At 34.3% G+C, this 12502-nt stretch overlaps 1 protein-coding gene across 1 annotated transcript; it reads left to right on the forward strand.

Annotated features, from left to right (window-relative positions):
• The first annotated feature begins 1627 nt into the window (after positions 1-1627).
• On the forward strand, positions 1628-10239 carry LOC135750504 (sialic acid-binding Ig-like lectin 14). The gene is made up of 9 exons (XM_073813860.1): positions 1628-1689; positions 1782-1810; positions 3319-3681; positions 3857-4195; positions 4276-4542; positions 7121-7411; positions 8312-8402; positions 9558-9624; positions 9779-10239. Exons 1-9 carry the CDS (start codon positions 1628-1630, stop codon positions 10160-10162), a joined length of 1893 nt encoding a protein of 630 aa, XP_073669961.1. The 3' UTR covers positions 10163-10239.
• The last annotated feature ends 2263 nt before the right edge of the window (positions 10240-12502 follow it).

A 12502-nucleotide genomic window follows, 5' to 3' on the forward strand; every position in this document is an offset into this window, starting at 1 on the left:
AAATGAGCTTTGAATATAAACTGTTTCTTGTTTCTTACTTCACACTTTTTTGCCTTATCTTCTCTCTTTAAAGTGTGAAGCTGTCAGACTTTGCATTTTTTCTTTCAGCACAAACCATTGTGGTATACCCTGGGAAAAGATATTTCTGCAAAACAGAAAGAGGAAGTAGCATCACTTGCTTTGCTAAATGAATTGCTTTCTGTTGGTCTCCCCATAATAATAATAATAATAATAATAATAATAATAGTAATAGTAATACAACAACAACAACAAAATAATTATTATTAGCATTAAATGTTGAGCACATGACATCTGGCTGTAATGAGGAGAAAGTAGGATAGACACGGCTTATAATCCCCCCAAAACTAAAATTAAAGTAAAATGGATTTCTGTATTTATTTTTTTATGGCAACATGGAAACTTTTAAAAGACAAAACAGCAGATTGTCAGTCAGATTCAAAACAAGAAGATATTACTGGACTTAATCTGACTGATACGTGTAGGGTCAATTCAAACTAAATCTCACTATTCGTCCTCAAATATGGCAAAACATTGATTCTGTTTTGTTATTAATATCCTGTTATCTTTTAAATGTCACAACACGCTGTTTCTGCTTATGTCATGTTAATCTTAAGTACCTGTAGAGTAGTTTTACTACCTTCATATATCCAAAGAGTCTTTTAATCAGATTTATAAAAGACAGATCAGCTGTACCGATTCTTTCCGAATAATCCCGAGCTCCTGGAGGCGTACAGCAGGGGAAGTGAATCACGAGCAAGCAACACACACAAAACATTATCCCACTTTCTCTGAATAACTTATGATTCACTATACATTGTTTACATTATATGCACTTATGTGCCGATGGCCAACAAAACACTAAGATTTTATGCACTTTTACCTACCGCCAGCCATTCATGACCCAGTTGGGACTGCCCCATTGCAATGATATAAAGCATTAAAAAAACACACGCATAACTCCGCTGCTACCCCAGATAAACAAACTATACTGTACAATCTTAAACTTTACAAGTAGAGGATGATAAAAAGAACGTAAATTTAAATGATAAAACAATGTTTTTGCAAAATGACAAACAGTTCTCTACATGGCCACATCATTCAAAATAAAGCTCTTGTGTTTGATTGGGAAAATACTGACATTTAAAATGCTAAACTTATTTACAGACACCAAGTGCTTGCATGTGAAAACACTTCTAGCTCATTTGTTCACTTAGACTTTACAGTTGTAATGTAGTGGCCTAAACCCATTTGTCAAATTAATCACTCTTTTGCCCAAACCTTAAACAAGACACTGTTTGCAAAACTCATGGCCTTTTGCAAAATACAAGCTTCTTACATACAAAACCACATTTCACACTGCAATACAGTGGTGTTCAAAAATGCTACAGACCACAAAGCTGAATACAACACAGTTTCATAGAGTAAAGACAACAACTGTATGTTTATACTTTTTTCTAATAATGATTTTTTTACCAGTTGTACACAATATAAACCAGCTAAAAGTGTACTGGTGTGTTTTGTTTTTATACCAACAATGGATGGAAACAATCTGAAAGGCAGAGGAGAAAGAGTACAGGATGAGAAAGATGTGGTGGATTAGGAGGAGATGTTGGATGAGGAACAGTATGATGAAGAGGTGGTGGAGGAGGAGGAAGAGTATGAGGAAGAGTAGGGCTCCAGAGGAAAAGTAACTGGCCTGTCATGTGATAGGTATAGATTTTTATCTACAGTTAACACAGTATGTTATTATATGTTGCTAGAGGAGTGTCAGTAAGAGAAAGACCACTGAGTAAAGAGGAAGAGGAGTTCAAAACAATGAAAATACAATGTTTTGATAGTGAAATGTTGATGAAAAGTTGTAAAGAGAAAAGAGGAAATGAACAATTATGTGTAAATACATAAATAAGATCCTCTGTCCTGTCTTTGGTGTTTTATATTATGTTTACAAAAAAGTTATTCAGTTACAGAGAACCACAACATCAACTTTAAGCAAATATTTAAAGTGGGGAAAAAATCCCCAAAATAATATAAAAATCACAGTTGTGTATATTATCTTTAATAAGAGAATGAAGTATATGTTTGTTGAAGTGAATGCATTTATGTACTTACCTTAACATTTACTTTTGAACAGAATGTGTGTTTAAAATAATGCAGGAAGTACTGGATTAGTACTGATCTGCTCCCAGTTGCATAAAACTTTAAGACTAGCTTTAAAAGTTAGTCATGATTTTTTTTCTTCAAGACTGATCATAACTGTTTAAAGTATGTTACATAGAAAGGTAGATCAGTCTAATTTAAATCCAAATAATAAGACTGATTAGCCCTAACTAATTGCTAGTTAGTCAGAATCATTCTTAAGACACAGTCTTAATGTCTTGGCTATGTTTATGCAACCGGCCACTGATATCTGTAGCAGTGACATCACACAGCACAGTTTTACTTGGTTTGAAATCATCAGCAGTTGCTAAAGTAGAGAATCTACAGGATCCATGAATGAGACATTTTAACAATCTGCTTTCAGCACAAATATTACACTGGTTAGCCTACACCAATTTTCTAATTTCTGGTAAGATAGTTTAAAAACAGTTTTGCACTGTTTAACTTAAACTTGTTGACCTGCTAGATGCTTGCAATGTTGTTATGACATTTGTATTTGTTCAGTATAAATTCAAAGTGATGAGTTAAATTGTGAGGTTTAATATATGATATTCATTTGTTCATTTATTGCATATTTACAGGTGTGTGTTTCCCTAAAGGACTGATCTTATTTTATTGAAGAGATGGATAAACTTATTCTTTTAATTTTGTTGTTACAAGGTTTGTTGTTTTTTTTAGCCTAAATGTTTTCACTAACAAAAAGTGTGACATGTTTATTGTGCTATGGCAATGACATCAGTGAGACGACCGAGAGTAGCTGTAAATTCAAGTGCTAAATCTATATGTTTGATGTAAAAAATTACACATTAAATATTACATATACATAAAAATTATGTAACTATAAAACTTGGATATAAAACAATATTACAACAATATTTATTACAGCAGTTTAAATTAAAATGCACAAATGTTTTTTTTGTGAGGTAGATTTGACTGCAATTGAATGTTCTGTAATTTCTTACAAAATATATACTGTATTATGTTTGTAACATTTATAAAGAAATGCTTAAATAATTAAAATAGATGCAGGTTATGATTATGTTATGCTGTGGTTATCTTATGGTTATGCTATGTTGGTGTGTTTAAATGCTTTACACTACAGTATGTTAGTTTGTACTTCTCATCATGTTTGTATTGTAGGTGTTTGGTGTGGAGATTGGTCCATCAGTCTGCCAGAGAAGATTGAAGCTCTGAGAGGATCCTGTGTGACCATAAACTGCACATTTGATATTAATAACACATATGACAAAGATCTCACTGACAGTGCTGCAGGAGTGTGGCTTAAAGATGAGCATAAAGACAACAACAATATTGTGTTTAACTCCAGCAACTTCAATCTCTCTTTTAAAGGGAAAATAACTGGAAAATTAAAAGACAAGAACTGTACAACCACCTTTTATGACGTTACTTCAAATCATGGAGGTACATTTTACTTCAGGATTGAGGGTAATGGTGGACTGAAATGGACCTATGAACCAAAATGTGTTTCAATAGCTGTGATCGGTGAGTGACATGACTGAAAGTTATTGTTCATTACAAACTGTAAAAAGTAAAATAAAATCGTTTTTGCCTATGAAATAATAAATACAGAAAGATTAGCTTGAGTAATAAATGAAAATCCAAGAGAACAATAAAATTTCATTGTGACCTTCTGCAAATATATCTGTGTGTATTTCAGACTCTCCCCCTAATCCCACAGTGCAGATGTTTAAGGATCAGATGAAGGTTGAGGTTCATGAGGAGGTGTTAGAGGGGAGCTCTATGTGTCTGCGCTGCTCTGCTAAGACTCTCTGCTCCTCTTCTCCACCAACTCTCACATGGAGCTCCACTGACAGACTCCACCTCAATGAGAGCAGCAGACTACAGCTGGATCAACAGAATCAAACTGAGATCATCTCTGATCTGAACTTCACTGCTACTCACCTTCAACATCGAGTCACTTTCATCTGCACTATAACCTACCAGCTACAGCAGAGGATCACAACAGCACAGAGCAACATCACATTACGTGTTCAGTGTAAGAGTTAAACACTTTGCACTTGTTAAACACATCATTGTAAATTACATAGTAATGCCCTACATTTGTTTTCTCCTCAGATGCTCCTAAAAAGACATCAGTGTCTGTGTTTCCATCTAACTCTGTACTGGAGGGCAGTTCAGTGACTTTGATCTGCAGCAGTGATGGAAATCCAGCAGTGTTCAACTACACCTGGTACAGAGAGAATGGAGGACAGCTGGAGGAGCTGCAGACTGGATCTAATCTCACCTTCAATGTGACTGATCGTACACACACAGGACGCTACTTCTGTCAATCCAGAAACCAGCATGGTACCCAAAACACATCGGTGTTGCTGGACATTCAGTGTGAGTATTAACTGTCTATTTTACTTCTATTTCCCAGCATGCACTGTGACATGAATGAATTATGTAGCTGCATTTTTTACGGTTTACTTTACTGGTTCCCACCTTGTGTTGCTATTGTCACATAAACCATGGACAGGAAAACTTGGATGCCATTAGCAACAGCGTGTGTACAGCAGGGGTGAGGCCAGAAATTGTAAACTAAGTGGACCTAGGTGAAATAGGGTGCCTCAATGATTACTCTTAAATTACATAATTTTACAATATAGTAGTTAGAAGGATTACACTATGTTTTTTGAGTTATGGATCAAATTATTTCTGGATCAGTAAAAATTCAGTAAGAACAAATCAAGAAGTTAGAACTTGAAAAGAAATAGAAAAGAACAAAGTTACAAATACAGTAGTGTATTTAGGTACAGAATAGAATCAAATGAATAATAACACTGTCTTCTTGACTTCTTCATTCTTTTCAATATACAATAATTCATATAAAAATAAAATAAAATATAATAATAAATATTTTCAAAGCTACAGAAGTGATTTTCCTTTTGTCTTTTGTTGTTTGATTAAAATAATGACAAAAACATAAGCAGTTTTCTTGAGGGTACTGCTAGTTTAAGACAGAATAAGCACAGATCCATATTCTGACACATCAGATTTGGTTTGCGTTCACTTGAAGACATAACTGAATGTTTTTATGAGAAACCTTGCCAAACTGTAGTATTTCGAGATCATACTGTATGTGCATGCATTTATGAATCTGTGTCCATTTGTGAATGTTTGTGCGCACAGATAAAAGCTCACTCTAACATCTTCTTGGGCTCAAATTGTTTAAATAGCTTGAATGTTAACATTTGTAAGGTTTGGAAACACGTTATGATATAAGCATGTAATACACATCATCAAATACTTTCGCTTCAAACCCACTTAATCCCGGCCTCAGGCAATTCAGGTTTATTGGCAGAATCCATTAAGAGTCTGATTAAAAAAAATCCTCAATTACAAGAAAACAGGTCAGGCATACTTAAAGGTTTTTGCATATTATGATGTATGACTGTAAGGTGGCTGAGTTTGTATAACAACACATTAGCCGTCTGATAACGTAGTCAAGCCAAAATTAATTCTATTAGTTGTAGTTATGTCTGACGTTGTAAAGTGCGATAAATAAAATGCATTAGCATTCTGTCACTTCACAACATGGACCTTGTATAATTTACTCTTAGTATTCTTCTTCTGAATCAGTTACCGGTTTAAACATATGACTGAATAAAGTAATATTTCCACTTGCCATTGTGTCGTGTTTACTGTAAAGGCGGTGACTAATTTGCATATCCATAGATCCACATACACTTAATGAAGCAAGGATGTAGCGTTACATTCAAAGCTATTTTAAGGCAAAAAGACTCATTTTCACTTGAAAAAAAAGTTTAAATATGTTATTTTGAGGATCAAGATGAATTTTAAAAAGTGGCGTGTGGTCACCTCTTTTCTGGGGAGGAAGAAATGCAAAATATGTGTTCGGTGCGTCATGTGAACTTGTGCATCACACATCATTATGTACCTGCTGCAGACGCATCAAAAGGGTTTATAATAAAATAGTGCTCGTGTTCACAAGATAATTGCAAGACACTGGGTTAACACTTGACTCTGATTACACACGAGATTAAGTGAGTTTCTAGCAAATGCGAGCATCTCTTATTATAAATCCTTTTAGCACGTCTGCAGCAGGCACATATTTTGACATGATGCTTGATGCACAGGTTAAGGAACACTCTATAAAGGATGTGTTCATTTTTTCGCATTTTTTGTTATACTTTTGACACATAATGTGTCATTTTGTGTTGATTTTGTGTTAAAATAAAACACAAGTTGTGTTAAATGTAACACAAATGTGTTGTTCCAATAATAACACAGAGATGTGTGTATTCCGGGGTCAATGCATTTAGTGTGTTGTCTCAAAACTAACACTGATTGTATTGTTTTAAACTCATCTGTTAAGAGTGTATCGAATTATTAACCACAGGGTGACTTTAAAACTTTTGTTGCATTGCAAAATATAAATTATTTGGTAAGTAATGATTCTTTAAACAAAAACATTTCTTTAAATTTATGTTTGTCTTACACAGACAAAATATTAGTGAATAGATTTTAAACGACCAACATTTAAACATGCTGAGCATATGATTATTAATGACAAAGTGATGCTCTGAATTTGTTTTCCCTTTAGATGCACCAAAAAACACATCAGTGTCTGTGTTTCCATCTAACTCTGTACTGGAGGGCAGTTCAGTGACTTTGATCTGCAGCAGTGATGGAAATCCAGCAGTGTTCAACTACACCTGGTACAGAGAGAATAGAGGACAGCTGCAGACTGGATCTAATCTCACATTCAATGTGACTGATCGTACACACACAGGACGCTACTACTGTCAAGCCAAAAACCACCATGGGACCCAAAACACATCAGTGTTGCTGGACATTCAGTGTGAGTTTTAACTGTCTATTTTACCAGCAATAGCACAGAAACATGTAAACAAGTAAATTCTTTTATTTTGGATATTTCTTCTTCACTTTCTCTCAGATGCATCCAAAATCTCTTTCTTCAGCTGTAACAGAACTGATGTAACTGTGTGTTTGTGTGAGGCTCATGGGAATCCCTCTCCTAAAGTGGAGTGGTTTCTATCTGGACGTCCTGTCAGTAACTCTACAAACACATTCATCAGTGAGGAGCGATTGAGCAGCACAGACTTGAGGAGCTTCATTTCTCTCCATCAGTCACTTACACACACAGACACTCTGCAGTGTGTCACCATCAACACTCACGGCACTGCCAGTGAAAAGATTCAACTGTTTTGCAGTCCTCAGGAGACAAGTAAGTCCTCTGTATAAACATAGAAATATTAAACTCTTTCATAATCTATTCCATCTTAAAAAAAATTCTAGTTTAAAGAATAAAGTTTTAAAGGCACACAAATGAAAAATATGAACCCTACCACAAACTTCTCTCTTTAAAGTGTGAGGACATCAGACCTATTTTTGCTTACAGCACGAAACTGTGTTCTGCAGTAATAACCACAGAAGTTCTAAGAATGTTTGCGGCCATGTTTGCAACCCCCCTGGGCCTTTGTCTAAGTCTTATCTACTTGAATGGGGAAATACAGATTTCTCTAAAATCATGTGCTAAAATTATATTTTTTTCCATTAAAGGGGACATTTCACAATACTTTTTTAAGATGTCAAATACATTTTTGGTGTCCCCAGAGTGCGCATGTGGAGTTCAAAATGGTCAACAGATAATTTATTATAACATGTTAAAATTGCCACTTTGTAGGTGTGAGCAAAAATTTGCCATTTTGGGTGTGTTTAAATGCAAATAAGATGATCTCTGAACTAAATGGGAGTGCTGTGGTTGGATAGTGCAGATTAAGGAGCAGTATTATCCCCTTCTGACATCACAGGGGGAGCCAAATTCCAATTACCTATTTTTTCACATGCTTTCAGAGAATGGTTTACCAAAACTAAGTTACTGGGTTGTTTTTTTTCACATTGTCTAAGTTGATAGAAGCACTGGGGACCAAATTATAGCACTTAAACATGGACAAAGTCAGATTTCCGTGTTATGTCCCCTTTAATAGTAGTAGGAGTGTTTAGTCTTGTTATGTCAAAATATTTGGCAAAGTCATAAAGTTGCGCTGATGCATATTTATTTAGTATAATATTTGTATTGTGTGGTAAAACATTAAGGTAATAATTGTTATTTTATTTTATTCAGCAGGTTTCAGTCTTTTCTCTGTGCTGATCGGAGCTGCTATTGGAGCTACAATAATGATAATCTTGTGTGTCATCACCCATCTCTGTAAACGGTGAGTGCATGACATCTGACATAACAATTTCACAGCAAAATCCTTAGTTTTAAATGAACACTGCTCAGTGTCTATATGGGTTCACACTACAGAGTGTTAAAAAGTAGCAGTGTTGAAAGGTGCAAAAACTTTTGCCTCTCTATCACCATCTCTAATGATAAATATTTTAACAATATTGTTTGATCTGGAGCATCACACAGTTTGTAGAACATAAATTATAAACTTATACATTCAGTGATCAGACTGTGGGCCTGATTTACTAACAGCTTGCAACAGTGCAAACCATCATTTTGTTGTTAAATAAAGACTGTCGGGATTTACTAAAGACGCGCAGTGGATCATTAGCGCTGAAAAAATGTGGTTTAGTTATTTTTGCGACTGACCTTATTGCATATACGTTTCATGGAGTTTTCTGTTCAGACGCAAAATTTATGCGAGGAGATTATTTAAATGATTAACGCAATGTGATTTAATAAGGTTTGCGCATTTGATATTACTGCTATTTGCGCCAAAAAAGCATGTCTTAGATTATATTGCGCTTAAATGGCAGCAATTGTTGCTAAAAGAAGAGGCATCACATCAGAAAGCGTGTGATACAAGGCAGATATTTTTTTACATGTAACAGTTTATTTGGAATGCCAGGGGAACATATTATTCAAAAATATTGTTTGCCAAGCCATGTTATTTTTTTGTTTTTATGCTAAGTAAAAGAGGAGTCACTAGGAGAAGTCACGCAATACCAGGCGTTTCAAAACTTCTTGTAAACCTTCATTTTTTGTCTTTTAGTTCTTTTCAGTGTCCTATGGCTTCGTTAGCTGGCATTACACACCCCAAAATTTTCCGCTGCGATCCCTGGTGCTGAACTCAAGCACAGATCACCTGCACCTCATATTTTTGCAATCCTGAACTAATTTGCGCTGCTCTGATGCTGCGTTTACACCAGCCGCAGTAGAGGCGGCAAAAACATGTGCGTAGTCATACCATTTAAAAGTATACATTTATACCTTAGAGGTACGGAGCGTACCTGTACTAGTACCTGAAATATACATACAGTATATGTAACAAAATGGTACATATTAGGGCCATTTTTGAACCTTTTGTGTAGGATAGAAAATATTATTTGAATAATGGGGACATGACATTTTTTTGTTATAGAAAAGACAACAGAAGATCCCTAAAGGCAAGAGACGAAGACATCTCTGGACTTGATCTGTCTGACAGGGTGAGTTTCAACAAAAACGCTTTTCATCTTCAAAGACATAATTGCTCTGAAACAAACTAACACACCTTCTCATACATTAATGGCAGAATAGCGTCTGCCCCTGTTATATATCATTGATTCTACACTGATGTTCATCCATTATGTTGTTTCAAAGGAGAATGAAGAACCTGTTTATGCCAATAAATCTAAAGAAGAAACTTCGCTGAATTACCCACAATCCCTTCATTATTCCTCCATTGACTTCACAAACACTCAAACAGAGTCAGAAGAGATCAGAGGCGTCTCCTCACTTACTGCTGTCTATGCTGATGTCCGACATTATTCAGAACAAGAGGAAGCAAAGAGCTCTGTGGGAAACGTTGAACCTCTGCACAACAGCAACATATCAACAGTTGAGATAGCAGACAGTGAAACAAGAGATCTAGAATTTACCATCAGTACAGACATTGAACAAGATCAGTCAAAGAAAACAGATTTGCAGTCTGATGAAGTTTATGATCTTTATGCTCAAGTTAAACGCTGCCACCCAAAGAATTAAAAAATAAGTAACTTTAAAAAAATTGACATTTTATGCCATGACAAATTTTGTTAATATTCGAAACAGACTTTTAAATGTAACATTGTGTTTGTTTTACTGTATTATGTTTGGTTCTTGAGTGCAGCATTGTGGTGCCATTAACTTATAAAGTACAGTATTATCATAGAATAAAATCAATAATGTAGAATGATTTTATGTGTTTGCTTTACATGTATTTTGGTGTGTGTATAAAATTTAGCTGTTGGTGTTTTTGAAAAATGCAGCGCTTCTATTGAAAACATCCACCAGCCGCTGCTGTAATCGCTTTGGTGTGCACGCTAAGGAAAACAACAATAGCAAGATTCAGAGAAACTTTGCAATGTTTATTCATTGTTAACAATATTCTCTAATACATTGCTTGTTTTGAGTTATTTTATTATTTTTTAATTGTTATTTTGTGTACTCTATGATTGTGTGTGTGTTCTTAATAAAAATATAAAATTAAAGTTATATTTCCTCATTATTTTAACTTTAATAATTTATTTACCAGTAGAGGGCAGCTTTATGCATTCAGTGATGAGTCGTTTGCTTTCTTGATGCTCTTATCAGTCACCAACGTCAAATGGATAATGTATAATAAATGTTCTTAAAATTAACATTATAACTAAAGGATAAAATTTAGCATTGTGTTGATGTTATTTCATATGGATAATACTGTGGATTCGTTTTGGAATTGTATTATTGTATCATTTAGTTTCTTTTAATGCACATATGCCAGAAGAGGCTGTGAAAGACTCATTTTTATGAGCAATTATAAATCAACGATTAAACAATTAGACTAATCTGGATGAATTTAATTTTGTCGTAATGACTGCTCAATTTATTTCAGTTGTGCAGTCGAAGTTGTAAGATAAAATTGTGTAGTGGTGTCTATATTAGAATTAAAGAGCCAGTTGTTGCCAGTCATTTATATTATTTTATCTACCCTGAAATAAGTTGTATAGCAGGTTATTGGTTTTAAATGACAAAGACGACAGATTAAATGTGACCCAATCTACGAAAACCCAGCTAAAGTCGTTTTATTCATAAAATCATCCTAGAAACAGTATAAAGACATTTCCACAATTCCCTGCATGACTCTTTACATTTGACGATATTTTATTTAGTAAGTAATATGTTTTCTCTTATATTTTTTACACTTGCATACATTAGGGTGTTTTATTTTACACTTGGTGTTGTTTAATTAATGTTTATAGCATTATTTTCATGTCACAAGGACATTTGTGATAAACTTTGATTCAGCATGTTGCCATCTATTTTACCACCTGTATCTTATTAAGTACAAAGCAAATTTATATAACAGACATATTCATTAAATACACAGCTAATAATTGTGAAGTTTCCACATGAGTTACATTGTGGGGTTTAATATATGATTTCATGAGTTCATTAAGTCATTTATTGCATATTAACAGGTGTGTGTTTCCTCAGAGAACTGATCTTATTTTAATGAAGACAGAGCAGCAAATCATTCTTTTCATTTGTTTGTTACAAGGTTTGTTTGTGTTTTTTTTTTTTTTTTAAGAAAAGTATGACATGTTTAGTGTTGTGTGCCAACTGTGAAAACAGACATTGTGTGTCGAGAATAAACGAGTAAATTAAAGCACAAAGCTGCAGTATATTGTGCTTTTATTGTAACTGGGACATCAGTCAGAATAAACAATATTACAACAACATTTAAAGGGATAGTTCACCTAAAAATGAAAATTTTGTCATAATTTACTCACTCTCATGTTGTTAAAAACCTGTATAAATTTCTTTGTTTTGATGAACACAAAGGAAGATATTTTGAGGAATGTTTGTACCCAAACCGTTCGTGGACCCCATTCACTTCCACAGTGTGTGAACTATCCCTTTAATACAACAGTTCAAATACAAAAGCACTTGGTTATTTTATGTGATGTAGACTTTACTGTTGTTGCTGTGTTTAATCTTTAAAAATTACCATGTACTGCAATTGAATGTTCAGTAAATTTAACAACAAATATATTGTGTGAATAGAACAATATTTATTATCCCTTTTATGGATATCGCCATTAATTGTGCAATTTTATACAAATAAAAATATGATTAAAGTCTGTGGTTTTTATTTGCATAAATCAGTACGCAGCAACAGTGGCGCAGCGATACTTATGTAATGCGGTCTAAACCGTGGGTTTACCGGGGTATTTTATCATGGCTTAGAACGCGTTTCAACCAATCAGAATGAGGAACCAGAACTACCCATTTTATAATTAGTTTTTTTCCAGGGTTTGTTACAAAACAGTTGTACATTTCAAAACGATAAGGTTACTCATGTAA

Source organism: Paramisgurnus dabryanus, chromosome 1 (genome assembly GCF_030506205.2).
Source record: "Paramisgurnus dabryanus chromosome 1, PD_genome_1.1, whole genome shotgun sequence".
Classification (NCBI taxonomy): Eukaryota; Metazoa; Chordata; class Actinopteri; order Cypriniformes; family Cobitidae; genus Paramisgurnus; species Paramisgurnus dabryanus.